The sequence below is a fragment of the Oxyura jamaicensis genome, chromosome 2 (assembly GCF_011077185.1).
Source record: "Oxyura jamaicensis isolate SHBP4307 breed ruddy duck chromosome 2, BPBGC_Ojam_1.0, whole genome shotgun sequence".
Taxonomy (NCBI): domain Eukaryota; kingdom Metazoa; phylum Chordata; class Aves; order Anseriformes; family Anatidae; genus Oxyura; species Oxyura jamaicensis.
Window position 1 is genome coordinate 156454463 of NC_048894.1, and position 24207 is coordinate 156478669.

At 47.6% G+C, this 24207-nt stretch overlaps 1 protein-coding gene across 13 annotated transcripts in view; it reads left to right on the forward strand.

Moving 5' to 3' along the window:
• The window catches only part of ADGRB1 (adhesion G protein-coupled receptor B1), a 252847-nt gene that overhangs the window by 115929 nt on the left and 112711 nt on the right, over positions 1–24207 (forward strand). For 11 of the 13 annotated variants that reach the window (XM_035316262.1, XM_035316249.1, XM_035316253.1 and 8 more), the window contains 9 exons: positions 1157–1264; positions 6137–6301; positions 7888–8052; positions 11559–11732; positions 13068–13232; positions 16963–17064; positions 18516–18622; positions 19411–19605; positions 20643–20711. In XM_035316262.1, the coding sequence (XP_035172153.1) occupies positions 1157–1264; positions 6137–6301; positions 7888–8052; positions 11559–11732; positions 13068–13232; positions 16963–17064; positions 18516–18622; positions 19411–19605; positions 20643–20711 (1250 nt within the window). The remainder of the gene's footprint in view (positions 1–1156; positions 1265–6136; positions 6302–7887; positions 8053–11558; positions 11733–13067; positions 13233–16962; positions 17065–18515; positions 18623–19410; positions 19606–20642; positions 20712–24207) is intronic. The other 2 variants (XM_035316252.1, XM_035316261.1) reach the window with 2 other exon arrangements.

Below are 24207 nucleotides of genomic sequence, written 5' to 3' on the forward strand. Positions count from 1 at the left end.
CTTGAAAAGGTGTCTGACTGTTTTACCTCCTTGGGAAAAAAAAATAAAAAAAAGACCCTCTGTCTGGTACCTGCTGTTTGGAAACAAGCTGGGTGCCAGATCACAGATTACTTGGACTCAGTTCTGCTCTCTGTTATTCTGTGTGACTCCAGTGGAGTCAGCTGAGCTCTCCTGATTTACAGCATGCAGGTCTGGTGGGTGGAACTTGGTTGCTGTTGCTCGGTTGCTTGTCTGTTTACTAGGGAGGGCACGTGTCTGTGTAAATCAGGGTTGCCACATGCCCAAAACCTAGGAGAACGTGAGCCAAATTTGTTTCCTCTGTAGCAAGGAATCCCACATGGGATGCAAATGCAAAGCTGGCAGCAGTGGGGGTTTGGAAGGAAGAAGGGCGTTTGCTGTTCGTCAGGAATTCAATGCCTTTACTCTACCTGATTTATCTTCTGATTTCAACACCGTGGTCTTCAGTGGGAGACCTCCACTGACAGCTGGGTGCTATAATCAGGATCTTTGCTCTTTCACCTGACTTGCAAAGGTGCCCAATGGAAGCTCTGTGGGTCTATAAGGCACTGTGTTGATCCCAGACCTTCATCTCTTCTTGTTGCTGGTGATAGGGTAGCATCGGTGGAGGAGACATCCTTTTGAGCCATCCCTTTCCTTTTCGCCTGCCCTCACCTGCCTGCTCTACTCAGCATGTTTCTGGATACTCTACTGAGCATTGCTAAGTAGATATCGCTTGCAAGGCAGAGTTTTCCACCGAAAAATGCTGCCATTCATCACCATAGACCTCAAAACACTGCCAAGGTTGGTGGGGTTCACTGTCAGCGCATCTGAAAAGGCTAAACACAAGTGCAACAAAGAGTGCAGACACCCTAGCAATTAACCACCGTTAATTAAAGCCCAGGCACAAGGGATCGTATTCTGCATGGTCCCAGGTGTTGCTGTGAAATAAGGGGTTGACCTGCCAGCCAGACCAAGTCTTGGAGGCCGGCTTGGTGCTACAGTCCCTGGGGACTGCCAAGGGTGCTGGGGTTGGAAAGCAGGTGGTGGTGTCAACCAAACATTGCAGGTCGCTGTTGTTTATACGTGTAACCTTTGTAGTGAAAGATCTTGCAGAGTGAACCAAGGTGTATTTACATGACCCATTACCTTGCCATAGCCAATGGACGCTATAATTCCAGAAGCCAATCGCTGAGGTCCACAGATAACAGAAAGCGAGAGGACACTGACGAACTGCAGCACTACGGGTACCCTGCACCTCAAATAGGTAAGCTCTGACCTCCCACGACAGCCTCTGGAGCTGGCACCCTCCTGGTCCCTGCACTCCCCGGCTGGGCTGGGCTGCCTGCATTGACTCGCTTCGCTGTTCCAATGACCCACCTAACCCACGCTTTTCCTCCCAGGTTGGTGTGGTCTTACCTAGCAAGTCACACCCTGAGCAAACAGTCGCCGTCCAGTTCGTTCCCATCCCATTGCCCCGACAGGGGATTTGTGTTGCTGCCGTTAATCAAAGAAGGCAAAAAGGGTTAGATGCAAAGCTCTAACCAGACCATGCTTCTCACAGACTGCTTCTCATCGCCCTGCCTACTTCTAAGTCACTGCTTTGTCTGAACTATCTAAACAGCCATAGTTCATTAAGCCAAAGCTGACCTTACTGCGATACAGCCTCTTTGCTGAAGTCCATGCCATAGCTTCCCATCGACCATAGGTGTGCAGGGCATAACGGGGAGAGAGCAAGGCTGCTTTCCCCTGGCACCAAGTCTTTAGCGTTGTGCAAGGACTCATATCTGATCGCTTCTGCAGCAGGACCTTCCGCCCTCCTGCAATCAAAGAGGAGTGGGATATAGTTAACATCAGAGTGTGTGATCTGGGAAGGTGGGAATGAACTGGACCTGGCCTATGTCCAGGTCCAATCTGGAGAGGTTTTGTGGTATGCTTTCACTGCTGCCTTTCATGACAGGAGCTCAAAGCATCGTGGCTCTTGGGCAATGCAAGATGTGCCGACCCTGGCTGCAGGTTAAAAATCATTGCGCTGTGGGCTTGCAAACAGTTTGCGCTCTAGGAAGGTTTCAGAGGGATGATTTGAGGAGCCAGAGCTGTGACATTGGTTATAAAGGAAAGGAGGTTATGTTCTGGTGTATATCAGATGTGCTCCATCCAACTCAGCTGGATGTTGCCACTGTGCAGCAGCAATATCAGGAAGAAGCACCGTGGTGCAGAGGCTCTGGAGGTGATCAGGCACCAGCTGGGGTTGTGGGGATGGTCTGAGTCTCCTTTCTACCCTACACTGAATCTGCTCCCTTGGGTAAGAGCAGCTCCATGGCCTGCAGGAGCACTGGCAGCTGTCAAAATGTTGCAGGGAAGGGTGGGTGTTGGTACTGCTTCTACCTGGGGAATGGTCCGAATGGGGGCGAAGAGAAGGAACTCCAAGGCAAGTTTTGGGATGGTCCCCATTTTCCTGCTCTGCCTGGTCTCAGGTTCTTCCCTTGTGCTTTGCTGCAACCTGTAGCCAGGCCGTCAGGTTTATAACTTGGCATTTCTTCCTGTCATGCAGCTGCACCTGGGCGTGGGGACATCTCTGTTACATCCCTGCCATCATAGCCACTGCAGCGGCAAAGCTGACCCGGGCTGCGGTGTATCCCCGGGAGCAGCCTGGGCTGGGATGTCCACCTGGGAAGCAGTGGGCTGTCCTGCAATGAGCTGGCCACACTCCTGCAGCTATCCCAGGAACACCAACTGCAGCCAGGGTGGTCAAGAAGATTGGGATGGAGGAGGTGTAAAGACCAGGCAGAGGGTACAGCCCAGAGAGGGATGTAGGGGGTGTTTCGGGCTGGGGATACAAGCAAAGCACAAGGCTTCCCTAGCAGTTAACACAGTTTGTAGAGCATAAGTGATTTCACATCCATGTAAGACCTGGCAAAACATGAAATATGAAGCCACAAGAGCGCGATCCAGCCCAGCAGGTCCCTGGCCCCGTCCCTCCCATCCCAGCCCTCGCGCCGCTTCCAGGAGGCTTTTGCCAAGGGCAGGATGTGAACACGGAGGAGGCGGCACGTGGCGAGATGTCAGAGAGGAGGGAGGTGCCAAAAATCAAGGGATCCTGGCGGAGGGATGACAGCCGTGTGCCGCTCAATTAATGCCGAGTGAGGAAGTGTCAGGAGGAGCTGCAGGCGCTGATGGGGACCCCGCAGCCAGCTGAGCTCTCCATAAAGCCAGATCACTTACTCACAGGGTGGGCCAGGTGCTGGAAAGGATCCTGGATGGCAGTGCTACGGCTCCATGGAGCAATGCCCAGAGTGTCTTCTTGTGCGACGCCTGCTAGGCCCTCTCCAGCTGCAGGAGGGGTGCTGCAGGAGTGCGGAAAATCTTCACATCCACAGTTTTGGTGGTGTTCATTATTTCTGCTTCTCTTAGGAGGAGAATGGAGGTTTTTTTTCCTTGTGCCAAGGCGTTCTGAGAGCCTCTCAGAACTGGGTCTGGCATGGTTTGAAATGCAGTTGCATCTCTTCAAGGCTTGAGGGTCTGGACGTAGTGTCCCAGTAAGGTTATACGAATCCATAGGAGACCCAAAGGAGTAACCAGCACTTGGAAAATAAACTACATTACCTATTGAAAATACCAGGATTGGTGCACTATGGGAGACGATGACTGAGGTTAGCCTCTATAAATATCTGTCTGTATGGTGAAAGGGGAAAGACAAAACATACAAAGAAAGTTAAAGAGGGAGACCAGGTGGAATTTGGGTCAGAGATGCCATTTGTTCATCTAGTGACACTAACGCTTGTCTGGACTTGTCTGGAGCTTGCAAAACCAGAGCCAGCTCTGAATGGGGAGGTGGTGGGATTGCAAGGCCTTCAAGCCATGGGCTACTGATGGAGGAAGCCACTGTGTCTCTTCTGACTTCCTCTGTCCCACCTTTGACCTCACAGAAAGACTTATGAGCTGGCAGCATTTAACAAGCAACAAAAGCCAGCTCTCTGCCCCTAGGGACTTTACTCTGCTGGGTGCAATACTGTGGGGTTGCTGCAGGGTTGGTGGAGGAGGTTGGCCAGTTCTCCAAGCACTGCAAAACCTCATGTCCGTGCTGCATCCAGGTGGGCTAGGTAGCAGGGATGGTTGGGCTTTGTTGGCCAAAGAGGGATCTTCTGGAGTCTGGGCCACTCTGGATGGCAGACGCTGAAGCAAAGTGTGATGGTACTAAAAGGTAATGTGTTGGTGGTCAACTCAGAGTATCACAAGGTCTTCCAGAACCAGTTGGGTTCCGTGCTGGAAAGGCAGCCAAATTACCATGGAAATTCAGATCTCTATACCAGGAAATCTATTACATGAGAAATGGGATATAGGAGCATTGCTTTCCTGAAACCCCAAGGCCTGAAAACATGCACTGTCTCCTAGAGATTCCAGAGACAGACCAATGGTCTGCAACATTTCCCCAGCTGGAACCAGTTGGGTAGATTAATGGAACAAAATGCAAAATGAAACAGTATTGAGCAACTTTGGCTTAATGAACACGGTTACATCCAGAGTCCCTCCCTTGCACAAGCAGGAAGGGAGGCAGGTGGCGCACAGATCACAAGGGGAATGCAAGGTCCCTTTTTCTTTGACCCAGATCTTGGTGGTAGGAAGCCATATTATGAAAGAACCAGCTCTAAATAATCATTATGACAGCACAGAGGAAGTAGAGAAAGCCTCATCCTTACCTTCCCCTCTTTCTGAGTCCAACGAGCAGACTGATGAGAGCCACAAATACTTGAATTTCTTGCGTAATATTTAATTACGTGCAGACAACTCCCCATAAGATATTGGGGAATAAATATATCACCTCAGGGAAGAGGTTAAACATGCATAGCTGTAGGGCAGGTGAGGTGGTTTTGGGCAGTTTGATGGTCTCCAACCCCTACAGATCCCATCACAGTTCCTATATGGACACTCAGCTGTTTTTTAACCCTACAAGCAGGACGAGATCTCAAGCTGTGGCAGCCCACTAGCTGTGTGTCCTTCATGTTCCATGTTGCAGCTGGTCAGTCTAATACAGCATCAGCTGTCCAGCTGTCTTTGGGAATGGGGTGGTGGTACTGGACACACGTCCAAGTGCTGGGTGCAGCTCAGGCTGTGCCATGAGCATGTACAGCCCGTGAAGTCATGCTGCACCAAGTGCCATGGTCCTATGTCTTTGATCCGTGGTCTGCCAGATGCATATGGTTATGATGTGACATGGTGTGGTCTGATGATCTTAAGAACTTGTTACTACAGGGACATGCCCCTCTCTTAGGGACTCAAAGATGTGCTCTTGGTGTTTGCCTGTGCCATATGCCCGTGTGCTATACATACCAAATGTTGTGTTCTAAGTTTATCCTGTGTAATTATTGGTAACCCGTTAAAAATCTAAAAAAACAAACAAAGGAGACTTTAATTAAATGAAACAGAGCAAGGCTTTCTTTTCATCTAGGGCAGAAAGGTATTTTCCCAAAGCTAGATTAGTGCCTATGAAAAAAGGGAAAATTTGTCCTTTCCTACAATACGCTTCTCGTGACTTTTCTGGATATTGTGACCTGGGAGATACTCTCCTGGTAGGACCATATGGGTCCAGGGATATCAATAATAGAAGGAATGTGTCTCAGTCCTTTCTACCCCCATCGTTTTTTTAGTGGGATGCTCTTATTTGTCTTCCCAATTCTGCCCCAACAGGGAAGCACTTGTTATAGGGTGTATAGGAACAGTCAGATGCTCAAAGAAGCTCTTCTCCGCAGGTGAAGGAGATGACAAGAGAAAGCTCTGTGGGATTGCTTCAGCTGATTTTATGCTGTTATTTTATCTGTTCCCACTCTGCCAAGAGAACACAGGGAAAGGAGCTGGATCCTTACGCCTGCTCTGTTTATGGACACATGTACCTTCCCTACCCAACCACTGTTACTTCCTCAGTGTCATTCCCTTTGTGTGTGTGTGTTACAACACTAAGAAACATCCCTCCCCCCCCAAAAAAATCCTTCTCACTAATCCCCTTGCCCCTCACACGTGGGACACTTCGCACAGCTTCCCAGATTTTTAGAGGCTGGAGGAGTGCCACTTGCCGAGCACAGCCCCAGAGATCCAGGGACCGAGGATGCCCCGTCCTCACCTTCTGCTCCAACCCCAACAGGTGACCCTGCAGCGGAGGAGTGGTCCCCGTGGAGCGTGTGTTCGACCACCTGCGGGGAGGGCTGGCAGACCAGGACCAGGTTCTGCGTGTCATCTTCCTACAGCACTCAGTGCAGCGGTCCTCTCCGGGAGCAGAGGCAGTGCAACAACTCTGCTGTGTGCCCAGGTGGGCTGAGCGCTCCGTGCACCCATGGGCAGGAGGGGAAGGGAGGCTCATGGAGTACTGACAGCCCAGGACATCTCCTTCATGATACTTTCTTGGAAGGAGACTTTTTCCCCCCTTCCTTCCCTTTTAACAATTATAGTCTCATAGAGAGACTCTTAATGGACCAAGCCCCATTAGACAGGCACTTGTTCTGTATGGTAAGGACAACTCCATGCTATTAAAGCAAGGCCTGTGCCCTTGGGGGGTGTTTCCAAGCATGAGGCAGACTGAGAAAGAGCAGTGACAGATGACACTTTCGGTTGCTAACACGAGGTACACCATTGCAAAGTCAGCATGAAAAACTCAGCTGCTGGTATGTTCATGTATTGAGCCATCCCTCTCTGCTTTTATATCTCTTCTTCCACAATTTTGTTGATAAAGCACAATCTGGGGGCCTGGATATTACTTTGAAGAACCGTGCTGTTAAACTAGGTGTGTTATTCACAACTCCTGACCAGAGACATCATTGTTCAACCCAGTCCTACAAGGGCAAAAACACTGAGCTGGTTCCCATGCTGAATTTTCTGCTCTAGTTATCTCTTATCACGCAAGGTGCCTGATGACAATCACAAAACATTAGGTTTAAACCTCCCCTTCCTGAGGCTGGTGGATCAGTTAACAACCAATAGAGGACTGGAAAAGTGACTGCATGACTGCATTTTTTATTTTTTATTTTTTATTATATTTTTTTTCTGAAGCATTATAGATTTTGTGTTAGCTTCTCCAGATAAAGCTGGAAAGGTGAAGTCCTGTAGTCCCTTAAGAGAGATCAGCACATCCTTGTAACATTTGGCCTCCAGAGATTACAGTGACTAACCTTCCATAAATAAACTGGCCAGATTAGATTAGATTATCTTGGAGAAGATTATGTTAATATAGATTAGCAGGCTTTAGAAGTCTAATTCTTGGAGTTGTTGGTGATGACCTGAGCAGTGTTGGAGCATTGCTGCACAACCCATTTCTGTCCTGTTCCTCCAAGCCTCCTGAGCTTTGTCCCTGCAGTGTCACTGCAGATGACAGCAATTATGAAACAGGCTACAGCTTTTCTGAGAGCTTGAAAATGCTGCAGCCTTTGAAGATTCAATGAGAAAAAATGTTGAATGAGGGGAAAAAATGGTGAGAAGTGAGAAAATGATGGCGATGCTGCTTTCCAAAGGGTGATTTTCTGTTTGTTGTTGTTGTTCCTCTCTAGTTAATTGTATTTTTTCCTCTACAAAAAATGCCCTTTCCCTTGTCTCAACAATCTGAAAAATGTGTTGAATTAAAAGTGCATTTCAATTTATTTCAAGTGGGATGGAAAGTAAAAGATACTCGTTGTCAATACCAAATCACACACACACACACAAAAAAAGTAAAATAAATAAATAAACAAATAAAATTACACCGTGTTCCTCTTGCAGATTTTAGGCTGGCTTGTTCTTGGCCTTCCCACACTGACTTCTCACAGGGTGCTCATTTAGAGGGGGTTGATGTTGTGCTCAGTGGGCTCCCTCATTTCTCCAGACCTCCTTTGGAAAGGAAACTTACTTCTCCTGCTTTGGTTGCAGTGCACGGCACCTGGGACGAGTGGTCTCCGTGGAGCCTGTGCTCTTCCACTTGTGGGAGAGGGTACAGGGACCGGACCCGCACGTGCAAGCCCCCGCAGTTTGGTGGGAACCCCTGCGAGGGCCCGGAAAAGCAAACGAAGTTCTGCAACATCGCACTTTGCCCAGGTAAGGCAGTTAGAGATTCGAAGCCTTCCCTCCGACAGGTCTCCTGGCCCCCAAAGATGCCCACAGGTGGGTTGACAAAGAGCTCTGTAGCTGTCAGTCCCGGCTGAAGGATCACACGGATAGATCTGTTCCAAAAAGGATCATCTATAAGGGAAGGAGACATCAGAGGAGCAACCAAAAGGCACCTTCTGGGGATCTTCAGCTGTTTTAGGTTTGGATTTACCCTGTGTAGTAACTTAATATGGACACATTACATGGGATGGATCTGTACCGGCTCAGTTATCACTAACATTTCCAGAAACATCTCACATTTCTCGTTTATTGTCCCCAACGGATGGTTCAAAACCATGGTGTCCAGCTGGGCTTGTTGTGCAAGAGTGAGTGCTTCTGCCTGCTAGTCGCATACCTGCCTGGATTTTGTTGTCTGTGTAAGTTCTTTCTGTACTGTATCCTGCCATGGGCAGCACGTTCAACTAAGAGACTCCTGAGAGCATTCCCTGACATATTTTCCATACTTTTGGGAACTTTTTCCCATCACCTGGATTTTACTTCCAAATGCCTCTTTACTTCCAAATGCCTCTGATTTTCTCTTTGAGACACCAGAAAGAAACCTCAAGACAAAATGGTTTCTGCTCACTGGAAATCCAATTGTGCTCCTGTGGTTTCCTTCCCCTGAACCAGAGAGTCCCTGGGTTTACCACAGAGCCTCCGCTAATTTAGCTGGGGGTTTCCTGGTGGACGCGATCAGAACACAAGGGAGCTCCCCAGCACGCCTCCCCTCTCCCAGGATAATGTCAACGGACACTTTTCAGGTTTAATGAGAATCATTATGAGAAATTATGATGTCCCCAGAGGAGGAGAGGGACTGTGGGAGTGATGAGAACTTTGTGAAAACATTTGTGAGAAACCTCCTGGCATTTTCCGCCCGGTTTTCACCCCAAGTAACTATCCTTGGATTCCTGGCTGCCGTCCAGAAGGCTCTCCTCAGAATAAGGACTTCCCAGGCATCAAATTGGCTCTGTCATAAAAAGACAAATTGAAGAAGTCAGACGTGGCATTGCTTGGGCAATAAAGCATATCCTGAGTTAATGTTGAGCCATAATTAATTTAAATGCAAATAAATATGTGGATACGCTGTCTCAAACAAAACGGGGAGGGGGGAGGAAAGACAGGCAGCCCAACAGAAAGACTTCAGCTCTAATTAATGCCACAAAGGCAATCAGTGGCTTTGCCGTGCCAAATGAGTGCAGCGCTGGGGGACTCATTGAAGCACAACAATGGGCGCTGCTCAGCGCTCGACACGCCAGACATCCGTATCGCTCCTTCCCGCCCCGCTCGGAGGATTTATTACTGCTGCCGATAAAAACGCTTTGCTCAGGGACAACGGAGCTTTTGTACCTCTGGAGCAGTAGATATCGCCGGCTGAGTCCCAAGTCCTTCAGAGAAAAAGAAATCAGGGGGAAGACAATGGCAGTGTCTGCGCAGGCTGCACAATGCAGGCTCCAAGGAACTTCTTTGATGGCCTCGTTGGGCGGTGTGGTGACAGCAGTGAATGGTCTTTGATGGGTTTATGATGGAGATCCCCCAGCATCTTGCCCAAGAGACATCCTTACATCAGTGCACGTGGCTGGAGATGCAACATGGCCACCTCGACTTCCCCATTTTTTAAATAGCTTTACAATTACAGCCCAGGAATAAATGAGCTCGCATCTCAAAGGAAATTCCCTGCTCGCTCTCTCCCAGTGAATGAGCAATTTGTGGATGTGGCTCTTTTCCTTTTTCCCATCTCTAAAAGCTCATAGTGGTGGTAGGATTCTAACCACCACAATCATAGTAGGATATGGAAAGCACATTTTTTAATTTAATTTTATTTTATTTTTTGATAAAAGCAATTATTTACTTTGGGAACTGCAGTACCACCTTTCCAATATCAGTGACCACTGGCGATGGGCAAGCACTGTAAGTTCATGGCAACCAGCAGCACTTCCTCCAGTCACAGGAACTCATTTACACCTGGTCGGACCTACCCAGTGGCTTTTGGGATCAATTCCAGAGAGGAATCAACCACCAGCCACCACCTTTTGCATTTCCCCTCCTTGGCGCTGATAAGCATCGATATGATAATTTCAGTTATGCGCGATGAAAGCATCAAGTTTGGATTGCCAAAAATGGGCACTTTTTGGAAGTACCTCTGTGCCTGATTTTCAGACCTTCCGAGCTCACGTGATGCTGTAACAGTTGCTCATTTGGATATTTTGACATTTTCTCACATGCTTGAAGACAAAGAGCCACTCAATTGCTATGGGGATTATTTGGGGCCGTGCAGAGACTTGCAGATGACACAGGGGACCAGGCTGCATATATTTTTCTTGGTCTGATAAACAAAGTGAAAGAAAATGAGCTGCAATCTACAGCAATGTGATGCAAGCCAGAATTCAGACTTCCCTGTGATTCAGTTTTTTTTTTTTTTTTTGTTTTGTTTTTTTTTCTGAGTGAGAGCTAACAGTTAATGAGAGCTAAACAGAGCATGATGACCGCTGCTAATGAGAAAAAGCGCTCCAGGAATAGCAGACTGGGTGATAGATCTGATGATCAGGGACCAATTAGGGTGTGAGTGCCACACTTGGGAATGCCTCACACTGCACCACGCTAATAAGATGCATTCGTGTTTCCTTCCAGACCTGTCCCTATCATAACCTCTCTTTTTCCTCCCTTTCCTGTTTAATTATCAGAGACGTTGCTGTGTGGAGATACATCAAGCCTGTCAGTGTTAATTCAGCTGTGACAGAAAAGCCACACACACGCACTCTGATTGTGGTCTTCTGTTGGAGCACACCTTTTCTCTGAGCATTTCCTGGCTGGCAGAGTGAATTCCTCTCAATAAAATGTGATCTGAGCTTGTGCTGGAAGGCCTTCCTCAGCAACACAGAGCATTTGAGTGCTTGAGGAGCCAGACTCATGCATTGCTTTGGACTAGTCATAGTGAAAAACGGGTTCCCTCAAAAAGTAAATTGACCAAAATGGGAAATAGAATTATAAAATAGTAGAATCATTAAGGTTGGGAAAGACCTCCAAGATCATCTGGTCCAAATGTCCTGGTAACTGATGGATTCCTTCAAAAATTTCACTGAAAACATGATCCACCCTCCTTATTTTCATGTTATGTTGTAACTGGAAATATTAATAGTTTGGAGTTTTTTATTGGAATATGTAATGTCAATATTTTCAACTTTTCTGGTGTTATGAACATAAACATCAATGTTTTATGGTGCTTGCATCCTGGCAGGATGTAACATACCAGCCAGAGGTTGCAGAGGGTCCCAAGACATTGCCATGACCACACTTGTCTGAACTTTGTCCTGATGATCCTCTCCCTCTAACACTCTCTGTGACTCCGGGTTGTCCTCCCCTGCCTCAGTCCCTTGCAGGCACAGGCCAGAGACTCTTCTACGTGCCTCCTTCCAGAGGGAGCGATTTTCACATTCCGCTTTGTTTTCTCTCTTTGGGCCACTCAGTGGATGGCAACTGGAACGAGTGGTCGAGCTGGAGCTCCTGCTCAGCCTCCTGCTCCAACGGCACGCAGCAGCGGACGAGGGAGTGCAATGGGCCCTCCTACGGGGGAGCCGAATGCCAAGGGCACTGGGTGGAGACCAGAGACTGCTTCCTACGCCAATGCCCAGGTCAGTGGACAATGACTTTTCCTCCCTTTCTCGTGTCATCCTTCTCTGCAGTCCCAGGTAGGCTTTTATAAACCCCCCTCCAGTTTCCCCTGGGGAAGAGTTGCGTAGTTTTCACCAGCGATGCAGTAATAAGGAGGCTGAGGATCATTACCTGCAGACCATGCAACCCAAAATCGATAGTTGGCAAATGCTCCAGGAGACCCCAGACAGGTGAGTAATTATCCATAGAGAACATGTCTTTCTGACTAATTGGGTCAGCAGGTGTGAAAAATATTCTTGCCTGCAAACAAGGCTTAGATATCTAGAAGCCTTCAAGATTAATCAGGACCAATTTTTCTTGCCATGCATTCCCTGGCACTTTTCCTGGCTCTCCTTGGGTGCTCCATTCCTGTTATCCCATAGGATTGAGAAGGAGTGGACACCTGATATGTCACCAAATAGAACAAGAGAGGTTGGTGCTGGCCCTTTTCTTCGGTAATTTCCTTCCACTGCTTGGAGAAGAAGAGAGGGATCTCTCCCACCCTCTAGTGAAGAATTATTTGACCTGAGGTGACCTGTTAACTCCTAATTAAAACCCAGATATGAATCAGAAGACTTCGGTTCTTCCTCTATTTCTGTCACTGAGTTGTTGTTTCTTGTCTGTGATGAAGCAGAGAAGAACATTTTCCTACCTTGCAGGCTTGTTGTGAGGGCTAATTAACATTTTTGTAGTGCTTTGATAAAGGCCATTGTTAATGCAAAAGAAGTAGCATTTCCACTGAGTCTCTAAAGATGCTTGGAGAAGATACGAGGAAATGAGACAACATCTTAGCCTCTTGCAATAACTCTTTCCAAGGTACGTGAAACCATAGCGCAATGGAAATGGCTGGAGCAGGATTTATTTGATGTTTCTTTACGGTTTTTCATCTAGAGGGCCTCTGCTGGTCGCTTTGCGCTCATTTTCACATATACATCGTGCATCCCAACCAAATGCCAACTACAGACTTTGGCTGGTAGATGTGGCTGCCCACCAGGTTGAGTCTCTGCTGGCCCTGAAACCATTCATGCTCAGAGCCCCAAATTTGAGCAGGGCTCAGTGTTATGGGGTGAGGATATTGAGGAGGAACACCAAGAACACCCCTCACTCATTAAAGGACCGCCCCAATGGGAAAGAGGATGCACTGATTCTGTCTGTAGAGGATCAGACAGTGATTCAAGGCAGGAGACCTCCCTTCACACCAACCCATGCTCTACTCATCCTACCTTCCAGTGATCGCCTTGGGAAGTTGCCTCCTTCTATTGCAGATGACATCGGGGATGTTTCAGGCTGTTTCTCTCCTCTTTTCTTACCTCCAGTGGATGGGAAGTGGCAAGCCTGGGGCGTGTGGGGCAGCTGCACCACCACGTGTGGTGGTGGGACCCAGCGACGTGACCGGGTGTGCTATGGTCCCTTCTTCGGCGGAGAGTCTTGCCAGGGCCCCAAGGAAGAGTACAAGCAGTGCAATGACAGGAGGTGTCCTGGTACGTACCCCAGACTCCTCGCACCCTCCTTCACACCAGGGGGTTGGGAATTTTGGGAAAGGGTGCTGAGCCCCGTGTCAGGGAGCTGAATGCAACAAGGAGATGTGATCACGTTTGACCCTGCCCATTACCCAGGCACAGGATACATCAAAGTCTGAGTTTAATTTTGGCTGAAGCCAGTGTGACCATGCTGATTTCAGTGGATGTTTGATAAGTCACACTGGTCTAGACTTTTTTTTTTTTTTTAATTATTATTTTTATTTTTATTGACATAGAGACATAAGAGTGAAAGAGACTTTCAGAGCAAAAATTGATATCGGAGTTTTGAGCCCATGAAAGATTTGATTGTGGAGGATGATGCAGTGTTTCCCACCCTTTACCTATCCTCTGGGAGACCCGCATGCCACTGGCAGTTTTTAAAAGAGACAGATATGTGCAGATCCATCAGAGCCTTGCTCAGTCTCATCCTTCTCCAGCTACAGCCATAGGAACAGCATCCAGTTGAGAAAAAGGATGTAAAAGCCCTGATGGAGAACAAGGGAGCTGCAGGACAGAGGAAAAGATGGGTTTTAATGAGAAAAATAAGCAGAAGGAAAAGCTTACAAGCTGGAATGCTTTTATCTGTTTCCCATGCAGTGTAAAACAACAGGCTGGCACACCATTACTATTTTCTTTCTTAGTCTGGGTTGAAGTCCCTGCTGGTGAAACCGCTGGTGGGGAATCAATGGCCTGTGTGATGTTGGCAGGCAGACTGCATCGATCGTAACGGGCCCTGATTTTTGACCGAGAGGGCAATTAATTGTTGGAGCAGCTCGGTGAGCAATGGCAGAGATTGTCATGGTGGCATCCTGGATGTCCTCGTGACGAGAGGGTGTCTCCCAACAAAATGGGCTGCAGCTCAGCTCGGAGGTAGCGGATTTGGTGCGGATGCTTTTGGGGCTGGAGGTGTGATGGTCAGGACATCTGACCCCCGGAGCCCCGTGCAAACTGCTGAAGACAGATAAAAGCCAAAGCACTTCAGCACAAAAGTTTCACCCAGTTTAGCCAGAAGATAACAGCACATTCACTCCTCACAGCTCCGCTGTAATAAAAGCCATCACCTCCTCTTACAAGCTGTGCCTCTCAATTAGCAGAGGTGGGTGAGAGTCTCTCCTAACTCAGCCGTAAAGCTCTCCTTCACCACGGAAAGGCTTAGCACCAGGTCGTCTGGTGGAGTCTACAGCACGATGCTGATTTAGTTCAGCTTCAGCGTGTGCCAGCTGGGGCCCTGGCAGAGCAAGACCAATCTTTTCTTCTGTGTCCGCAGGGGCCGATGCCTGCACGGTGCTCACACGGAAAAGGCGCTGAGCCCCGCTAGGACTCAAAACCAGAAGGGTCTTGCTGCAGTTGTTAATTTGCAGGGGGAGGAAAAGTCTGGGAGCCGTCAGAGGCTAAAAATAAACCCGCTCGATTTGTTCTCGAGAAAGTATCAAATGCCGGCATGATTTGATTTGAGCAGAAGAACTGAGGTTAATTGGGTTAGTTATTAAAATCTCTCGGTGCAGATAGGTTACTCTGGCAAAAGGGATATTGCTATGAAGCAACATCAAGAAAATGAATAAATAAGTAAATAAATAAATAAATAAAAGGATTAAATGATTCTCTCCTGGCCTGGGAATTGCTCCTGCACTCACTGGCAAGAGCCAGACAATCAGTGCACTTCTAAAGAGCATCTCTGACCCACAGCATCCCTCAGCGGCCCCCAGGGAGACTGCAGGGGTGCGAGCCGGGGCAGCTTTGAGAGGTCAGGGAATGAGCAAGAGGAGGTCAGATGTGAGCTCCCTCTCTGCTTTTAGACATGCCGTTGCATGCAGAGGGTGTTAGAAGCTTCCCACCCCATGTCCCAAACCCTCCTTCGGACAACGGTTCCCTGTGGAGGATGTGTGACCATGGCCAAACCACTGGGCCAGTTTTGTTTTCACCTCCCTGCCCTACAACAGGCTCCGTAGGCGACCACATGTTGGTCACAACTGGGTGGCTTCATCTCATTGTCCTACAGCTCCTTGCCAACAGGTTGGAAATAAAACTGCCACTTTTCTGCCCATTTTCTGCCTTATCTACTGAAGTCATGAGCTGCTGGCACAGGGACTATTTCTGCATATGTGCAGAGCACAGCAGGGATCCCGCTTGCCCTGTGGGATTTTATTATAATAGTGATTACTCAAAAGGGAATTTTAAAACAGGAGGAAACATCTGTTTTCAAGCAGGGAGCATAACTTGTTCATTATCAGCGTCTCCTGGATGCACCAGGGAGAAATCTGTATTTGAAATGCGGCTGGGGCTGGAGACACACGGTCTTGGGGCTTGACTCCAGGAGCTGCGATACGTAGGCAGCTTGTTGGGTCCTCTCTGAGTTCTTCAAAGCAGCAAGATTTGTTTTGCCCGTAATCTTGGTTCGGAGCCTTTCCCACAGCCAGTTTGGTGCTCTGGCTAGTTCCAGAGCATCTGCGGAGTATGTCCATCCCCAGGGATTTGCTCCTGACACAGACCCTAAGTCATCACATCTACATGTCCCTTATCAAAGGAGACCTTCAGGGTCAGCCCTGCCCAGCAGATCCCTTGGGAGCGGCACGACAACTCCAGGCCCCCATCTAGAGCTTTATGGCAAATGTATGTTTTCCCTGCAACTTTGGCACATCTCTACTGGCATCACCGGACCTTGGCATGGACAGAACTTTCCTACATGGGAAGGGAGCTCAGCAGGCAGCTGCCCAGCTCCACGGCTGGTTGCCCTTGGCTTTGGCTTTGGCTTTGCAGCTGCCACTCCTGGCCAGACACAGGCATGCTCTCAGCTTTCTCTTTACTGGTAGATTTAAATGCACAATAAATAATTATGTTACTGAAAACCTTTAAATATAATTTTCCCTTTCCCCACCCTCAGGAGTGATAAATAGCTTCAGCACCCTACTCATGGTTCCCTTCGTTTAATGAAACCTCTCCTTCTGTGATGGATGCATTTTCTCAGGTCCCACAGACTCTGGAGCCAACTCACCTCTACTCAGAGAAGCATCCAAAAACCTTCTCTTTCCAAAGAGCTTTTTCTGTAATGCCTCTAAACATCTTTTGCGTATTTCTGCAGTCCTCCTGGACTCTGCAGCACTGTTTGGAAAGGAGCTGCTAATGCAAATCCAGCCTGTTCGTTCTTCCTGCATCCTCGGATAAAATGGTAGCAGACAGAGTGCCTGAATGAAGCCCATCCAAGGAATATATCTACTTTTTTTTTTTTTTTTTTCCTACTTATTTTTTTCCTTTGCACCAACTCCAACTTATTTATGCAGAGCCTCTTTTTAGCCACATCCAGCCCCAAAATCTGTGTGGTGACCCTGGTGGGTGGAAGGAATCGAGTTTGGAGCCTTGAGGTTCACCCCCAAAAGCTGGACATCTCACCTTGAAATGAGAGAAGAAAACTCTTCAGCAGGGTGTAGCAAGAGGAGCTTTCCTCCAAGGCAGGGCAGGCATCTAAGAGGACTCTCCTAGGTTGATACAGGTGTATTAATGAGCTGATCCTCAGGCTGGTCAGAGTTTGCAGACAGGCAAAGCAAATCCCAGAGGGGTTAAAGTGGTTTTGCCATTTTTTACCCTACAAAACTCTTCCCTCTGGGCTGTGCTCCCTTCTTTCTTCTTTCCATCCCCCTTTCCACATTCCTCCTGAGCAGGAGGCTTTACCAACAGAGTTTTCCCTTCCTTGCAGAACCCCATGAGATCTGCGACGAGGAAAGCCTTGCCTCTGTGGTTTGGAAAGAGACGCCCGCTGGGGATGCCGCAGCTGTCCGGTGTCCTCGCAATGCCACCGGTAAGGATGTCTGCGTGCTTTGGCCGGGGAGATGTCCTATCTGCAGTTCATCCTTCATCCTTTGCCTCCTAGATGAGGACAGCCTGGATGTGGAAGGAGAGGATGAGCAATGGGCTATCTGCCCTTTGCTCAAGGCTAAGCGAACTCTCTATGGGTTTCTGTGGTTCCTGACTATTTAACAGCAACCTCTTGATCCATATTAGACACTCTGAGGTGATGTCCCACCCAGCTACTGCCTAATCCTGGAACAGTTTCACTATCAAGGGCTGCTGTGGTATGTCCACCCAATTGCTACAGGCTTTACAAGACCCCTAGTCTTGGGCATCCCCACCGACCATAGAAGAATTTGGTATCTAAAAGCAGAAAATCTGAAATACATTGCCAACTCACACTTAGATACTTTCCACTCCTGCTTAGGAACCATATCAACTCTCTCAGCTTATATTCAGGTGCTCTGGCCACGGTGATGGGAGGTGATAGTGCCTGCCCATCCAGGCGTTACCTGTTGTGGCTGCAGCCACGTGTTCCCCAGGGAGTGGAAAGCAAGGGAGAAGGCTCCAGGAGATGTTCTGGTGGTGGAGATTGTCCTCTGATGGATGTTTCTCACTCCCAGGCAGGATCAGAAATGGGGCAGCGGTGTCCATAATGAGCATAAAGGTTTTATCCTGTTTGAGTGAGGCTGTTGGAAACAGAAAACCCTGCACCTCTCTGATTCATGCACCCTGGGAGGCTCAGAGTCATTCCAAATGCTAGCCTAGAAGAAGGACCCTATCCATAGGTCACTGCACCATTTACCAGTAGCAATGGAACTGTGGACCCAGCAAAGCCTGCTCCTTGGCTTGGGCAAGGCGATTCCTGTCCGCTGTCTCCTCGCCGATACGCCTGTTCCTCTGCATTGTGTGTGATTGCCACCGCACAGCCCACTGCAGGCTGACGCTGAGGAAAGGCCTGGGGGAGGACCGCAGGCGGCTTTCAGAGATTCTCAGCTGATGCAAGGATGGTGCTGTTGGATATTTTTGCTCGTTGAGACTGTGTAGGCAGCAGAAGGCAGCGTGGCTGGTTTAGCTGCAAGTTCCAGAATGTGCCGCCTGGGGAGGCTCATGGGGCTTCCAGAAGCAGGGAGAAACCTGCCCGGAGGGGCACATTAAACCTTCTTTTACCTTGGCCATCTGTGTCCCAGCTGTTAGGTTGTGTTTTCATTTGCATCTCTTTCATTGGCCTGCCCCTCAATAAGAAAATGAAGGGGAAGGAAATGCACATAACCTCTCCAAAATGCACATAATTTCTCCCAAAACACACGTAACCTCTACCCCCATTGCTCAAGCACTTGCAGATGTCCCTGCTGCCCTTTGTGCTACCAGCATTGACCAGTTCTGGGGGGGGGTTCCGTGAAGGTGCTGGGATTTTCATCCATCTGCCCCCACTCCCATGCTCTTTCTTTCCTCTTCTAGGGCTGATCCTTCGAAGATGCACTTTAGATGAAGAAGGGGTAGCTTACTGGGAGCCTCCAACCTATGTCAAGTGTGTTTCTATTGATTACAGGAACATACAGATGCTGGTAAGGCAGACGGACTTCAACACCTGATGAGTTTATGATCCCCCCAAATATTCCTTACACTGTTAGAAGTACAAAGAAGAAGGAAAACAGCATTTCTGCATGAAAGGGAGATGCCAGCTTTGCCCTGCTTACTGCTTTTGTCTACCTAGTTTATGATACATGGGCTCTCCACTGAAAAGGGATGGTTCCCCACTGAGTATTTTAACATCCAGCCTGACAAAATCCAGGTCCTACCAGGTCTTCCGTATCACATTATCCATAAGAATGACTGTGATTGTAACACTTTTAAATAAGCCACTTATTTTTCATTAGTTTTACAATTATTACTGTGATGAATTCTCCTGTTTCTGCCGGTCTTCTGTGGCTTGCCTTAAAACAGCATTGCCTTTATGAGAACTGTTCTTTTCTTTTCAGAATGAGCTGCAGTCTGTCCCAGAATAGTTCCAGACTGGTTATAAGAAAACAAAGTTTTAGGGAAAAAAAAAAAATAAAAAATCTGCTAGCTGGCCTTAGGTTAGCAGTAGAATAGTGTCTGTGTAGTAGAGTAACCTCTTCTGAACATATACACGATCTTTTATTTGTGGGCATACTGAAAATTTGACCTGCTCTTCTATCATTTTAAAAATATCACAGGCTTTCAGGTCAGCAGAGATTGTTAGATTCATCTAATCTGTGCTCTGAATTACAAGGAAGGTCACCAACCTTCCCCCAGCAATTCCTTCAGTGAGCTCATTAACTGGGCTTTGACTGTCACTAACGTGTTTGTCATCTTTCCCTCTGCTCCTCAGACCAGGGAACATCTTTCCAAAGCTCAGCGTGGGCTGATGGTAGACGGGCTGTCAGAAGTGATCCAAAACCTTGTGGAAATCTCCCAGGATGGGACCAGCTACAGTGGGGACTTGCTGTCCACCATTGATGTACTCAGGAACATGACAGAGATCTTCCGTAGGGCTTATCACAGCCCGACTTCAGGGGATGTGCAGGTGAGCTGAGCTGCATATCCTGGCTGGCAAAGCTGGGCTGAGGGCTCAGGATTTGATTACCTCCTTTTGAGCTGATTCAATGCTGCTGAAAAGCCGGAGTGTTTTCCGCCTGAGCAAAGTGTCTCTGCATGTTAACAAACCCTCCCTTTAAGGCTGGTTCTCCCCGGCTTACAGAGGCAGAACTCGAAAACCAAAGTCACTCTGAACTATTTCAACTCGATAGCACTTACTGGGGAGTCTAATTGATATGAGAGCACTCTTTGGAAGGGATTGCAGCCTAATGACTGCAGGTAAGGTGATCCTGCGATATTGGGTAGCTGGATATTGACGAGGGAAAATGTCTGTGCTTCTCACCCTAGGATTTTACTTTCAGCATCTGCATGCAGAGTGGCTACAAGATATGCCCTTGGGATAGGTCATCATTACATGGCTTGAAACATTAAACTGATCCAGCAAGATCTGCAAAGGGTGGTAAAGCTAGAGGAGAAAAAAAAAATAATAATAATCAATGGTCCTGAAAGATCTTGTCTCCTTCCTTCTTTTTGCATGCTGCATGGTCAAAGGCACTACCATGCATAGCACTCTCTTGATCCATCACTGCTTCTCTTTCCAAGCCACAGAGAAGAAATAACAATGATTCCCTATGCTGGAAAAAAAAATGAAATAGTAGGAAATGTGATGAGAAGTCATTTATACAAGGCAAGATCATCTGTTTTTAATCACTTTCTGGCAGACATCTGTTTAATCTGCTCTTAAAAATCTTCAGTAGTAGAGACACTTTCCCAGTCCAGTGCCTTAGCAGGTATAGCAGCTAGAGTGAAGTCCTTGGGAAAAAGGCTTCTGTGTAATCTGAATTGCTGTCAACATCCCTGGGGTCAGTGGCCTGTGAAATGCACCAGGAGCCTCTGGGAACAGGACCTTGAGAAGGCTCTTGGAGCACAGGTGATGTTCACGTGTTCTTGTGCACCTCCATGTCCTTCCTCTAGCGGGTCACATTTGGCTAACTACACCTTTTTTCTTTTGTCTCCTTTCTCCAGAACTTCGTCCAGATCATCAGCAACCTTTTATCAGAGGAAAACCGAGAGAAATGGGAAGAAGCTCAGCTGGTATGAAACTTCAGCACCATCTGTGGAACGAGTCAGGGCTTCAGCATAGGCTTAGGCCATGATGAGGGAAATTTCAAGGGTCTACCTGTCTCTTGTCCATGATGGGCTGTGTGTGACAGGAATCTATTTCAGCCACAAACCACAAGATATCTCCATCTACCAGTGTCGTTCTTCTCCGATAACTTGTTATGATGAAAGACACAAATAAACTGGATGTGGTCAGCTCTGATCAGCTTCAGAGTTGACCACCTCTGAAGGAGTTAGTCCCAACCAGCTGATACATGCATCTGGTCTTTTGGGTGATCTCAGTGCCAGGCTGAGTCGTATTTATGGAGTAACTCAGGAAGCCACAGGATCTCAACCCTAATCCAGGGTCTCTACATGAGTATCAGGAAAAAAAAAAAATGGTGGAGAATACCAAATTTTGGATAGTTCTCAGAGATCAAGCTGGGTTTCGAGTTGATCATGCTCCTGGCTTGTTATCCTTGTCTTCTCCTGTTGCCAAGATAAAGCAGTGGGATTACATGGGTCTGAGCTTCTGGCTACAAAGAGGCAGGACAGGCAGGATTTTCCTAGTTCAGAACTGTGCCCTTCTCATCTGAGCTTCTGGTTCTGCTCAACGTAAGACGAGCAAGGGGTCACTTACATTTTTTTACTTTTTTTCTCTCATCTCAAGGACTGGGATCCTACTGAATAATTCTGTAGCTATACCTTTGTATACTTGGGGGAGGAGGTGACATGGTTTGTTTTTCTATCCATGCCATGCTTACACTTTGTCTTTTTTGTCCCATCTGCACTCTTTGCTTGAGTAAGATTCTTTGTCCCATTCCTTGTCCCTTTCCTCTTCTCTTGGTGAGCTCTTGGGCTGCTCAATGTCTTCCTCTTGCTGCAGGCTTTGGGGATTCCTAGCAAAATGGTTCTGCCTCAGACCAGCAGCAACTCTGGTGAATGGGCCAATGGTAATGCTCATTCCTTCCACGTCCATTCCTCGTTATTGCACCTTGGAACAAAAACACTAGCTCACTTTGGTCACAGCCTAAAAAATAACCTGGGCAAGGAATTTAACTTGGCCCTTGTGAAATCAGCCCTCTGGAAAGGTGTGGATCAGAACATGGCTGCCCCTTTCTAACCACCTTTCATTGCCGCGAAAGTCATCAGAGAGGTCTGGAAATACTAAACAAACAATAAAAAAAAAAAATGATTTAACACAAAAAAATCAATATTCACCCCAACCAGGGAAGTCCTCTGGGAAGGAGCTTTCCCAGCAGGGACACACTCATTGGTAGTCCAAAACGTGAGACAGGACCCGAATGCTCAGCTGTGCTATTGTTCCTTCAACAACCAAACCTCCACCAGGAGCCGAGCAGCCTTGTGGGCCTCTCTTTCTCTCCGTTCTCCTGAGATCTGCTGTTTTCCTGATGCATTTGGATGTCATGCTCTGGCTCCAGGAGCAGCAAGGGACCGAATGCTCAATTTCAAGCCTCCAGGTGTGTGTATATATTTCAGAACAGTGCCGAGGAAACTGATGAGTTGTCATGACAACAGGGAAATCCTATTGATCCCCGTAAAAACAGCTGCAGCTCACTCCCTGTGGCAATTTGTTCCCATAGGCTTTCCCTGTATGATCTCTTTGCACCGATAGATGCTGCCAGCATTACAGCAACCTGCACAAGGAGCAAGACCATGATGAAATTACCATGAAGAAAACGTTTACCTGGCACTTCTTTTAGTTGAAATGGTGATGACAGCCCAACACCGTGGCTTTAGGACAGAAGCTGCCCTCAGAAATCTTCAGGCACTGGATGTTAAAGAGGCTTCAGCAGCCTCTCGCCTTCCCGCTTAAAGCTGATGGAGCAAACTCAGGCTTCCTGTTTCACAAGGTTAACCAGTCCTTTTGAAACAAAGGCTTTGGCTCCCAATTTCTTCACTGAAAATAAAACCAATTTCATTACCCTTTCACATTCCAGTGCCCTGCCAACCCCCAGGCAGAGGTGTTGTCCAAGGGAACAAAAAAGTAATAATAAAAAATAAATATAAAGAAAGAAATAAAAGAAATGAAATAAATCAGGAAAACCTTCAGATTGAGAAGGCCTATCATGTTTTTTGGGAAGGTTGAGCTGGCCATATAATATGGTCTTATCATATATGATAGAAACGTGATCGACAACGGCCGGTGTATTTGGAGTTACTTTGACTTTGTGATTTCAGTCCATAACAGAATCTAAACATATCCTGTTAAAAATAGCTTCTTCAGTTGCTCCTTCTTATGTGTACACCTGCTGTACTTGCAGGACTGTTTGATCTGATCCTGATATGGTTTTATTCTCACCAAGCTTCTTTTGGCTGGCCAGACAGAGGGACACGCGTGGCCGCCCTTGTGCTCCTTGCCCATCTCTCGCCAGCTCAGCCTTCCTTCTGCCTCCATCCCATCCTGCTGTCCTCAGCTGCCCCTTCCACTCTGATCAGCCACCTCGGGAGGTCTGAATTACGGTAAGGATCTGCGAGCATGGAAAGCGATGGAAAAGAGAGGATATAAGGGGCTGAGCTGCTTTTCTTTGACCTCCCGTGGTGGTTGCTCAGCCCTGTAGGCAGTTGTGCCTCGAGGAAGGCAGGCAGTCGGCACAGCTCATTGCGGGTAGATTATCTTTTATGAAATCAGCCACTGCTTAACCAGTTATTGTTTAACACCCTTACGTATGCCTGGAAAAGAAGAGTTATTGCCAATGTCTTTATCATGTGGGGAACACCAGGAAAGGAAAGAGAAAAGAGACCAAAGCTCCGACACAGCCTGGGCAAGAAGCAGCTTGGATTTCTGGAGAGTGAGGTGCTGCCAACAGAATGGGAATGCACAAAAATGGACCGCAGTGCTTTTCTGCAGAGAAAAAAGTGATCTGATGCCTGGAATTTGACATTAGGCCCTGGAAGTCCTTGTTAAGCATGTGTTGGATCATTTTTGCTGGGATATGGTCTCCTTTTGGTCTCCCTTTCTGGTGGTTTCTGACTCAGGTCAACAACTGGCTGAAGTGTCAAAGATGTGGTTCAGTGAACCATGATAAAGCTACCAAGAGAAGATATGATGGACTGTATTAAATGTACAAACAACCCCCAATCACTTTTCTACCTCTTCTCCTGCTCACTGGAAGGCATGAATTTAAGGCTGCAGCTGCCTCTGGTGTTGGGTTTAACCAAAGCCATTCAAAAGGCTTTTCTTCCAGGGTTGTCATGTCTGTGTCACTAAACACAGCCTGATTTATCTCAGGAAGAAGATTTAGGGGCTGGATTCCTGCCTTTGAGGATGCTCTTCCCTCCCTCCAGGAGAATTTAACTCTGGATTTCTTTGAAGTGCCCCAGGGCATCCTGATCTTTGACCTAGAGAAAGGCTCAGACCAAAGAACAGCAATTGGAAATCCAACAAAGGTCAAGAGAAGAAGCCAACAGCAATCTCCCCACTCTCACCACCCTGCTGTACACTTCTTTACTAGTGTGTCTCATCAAA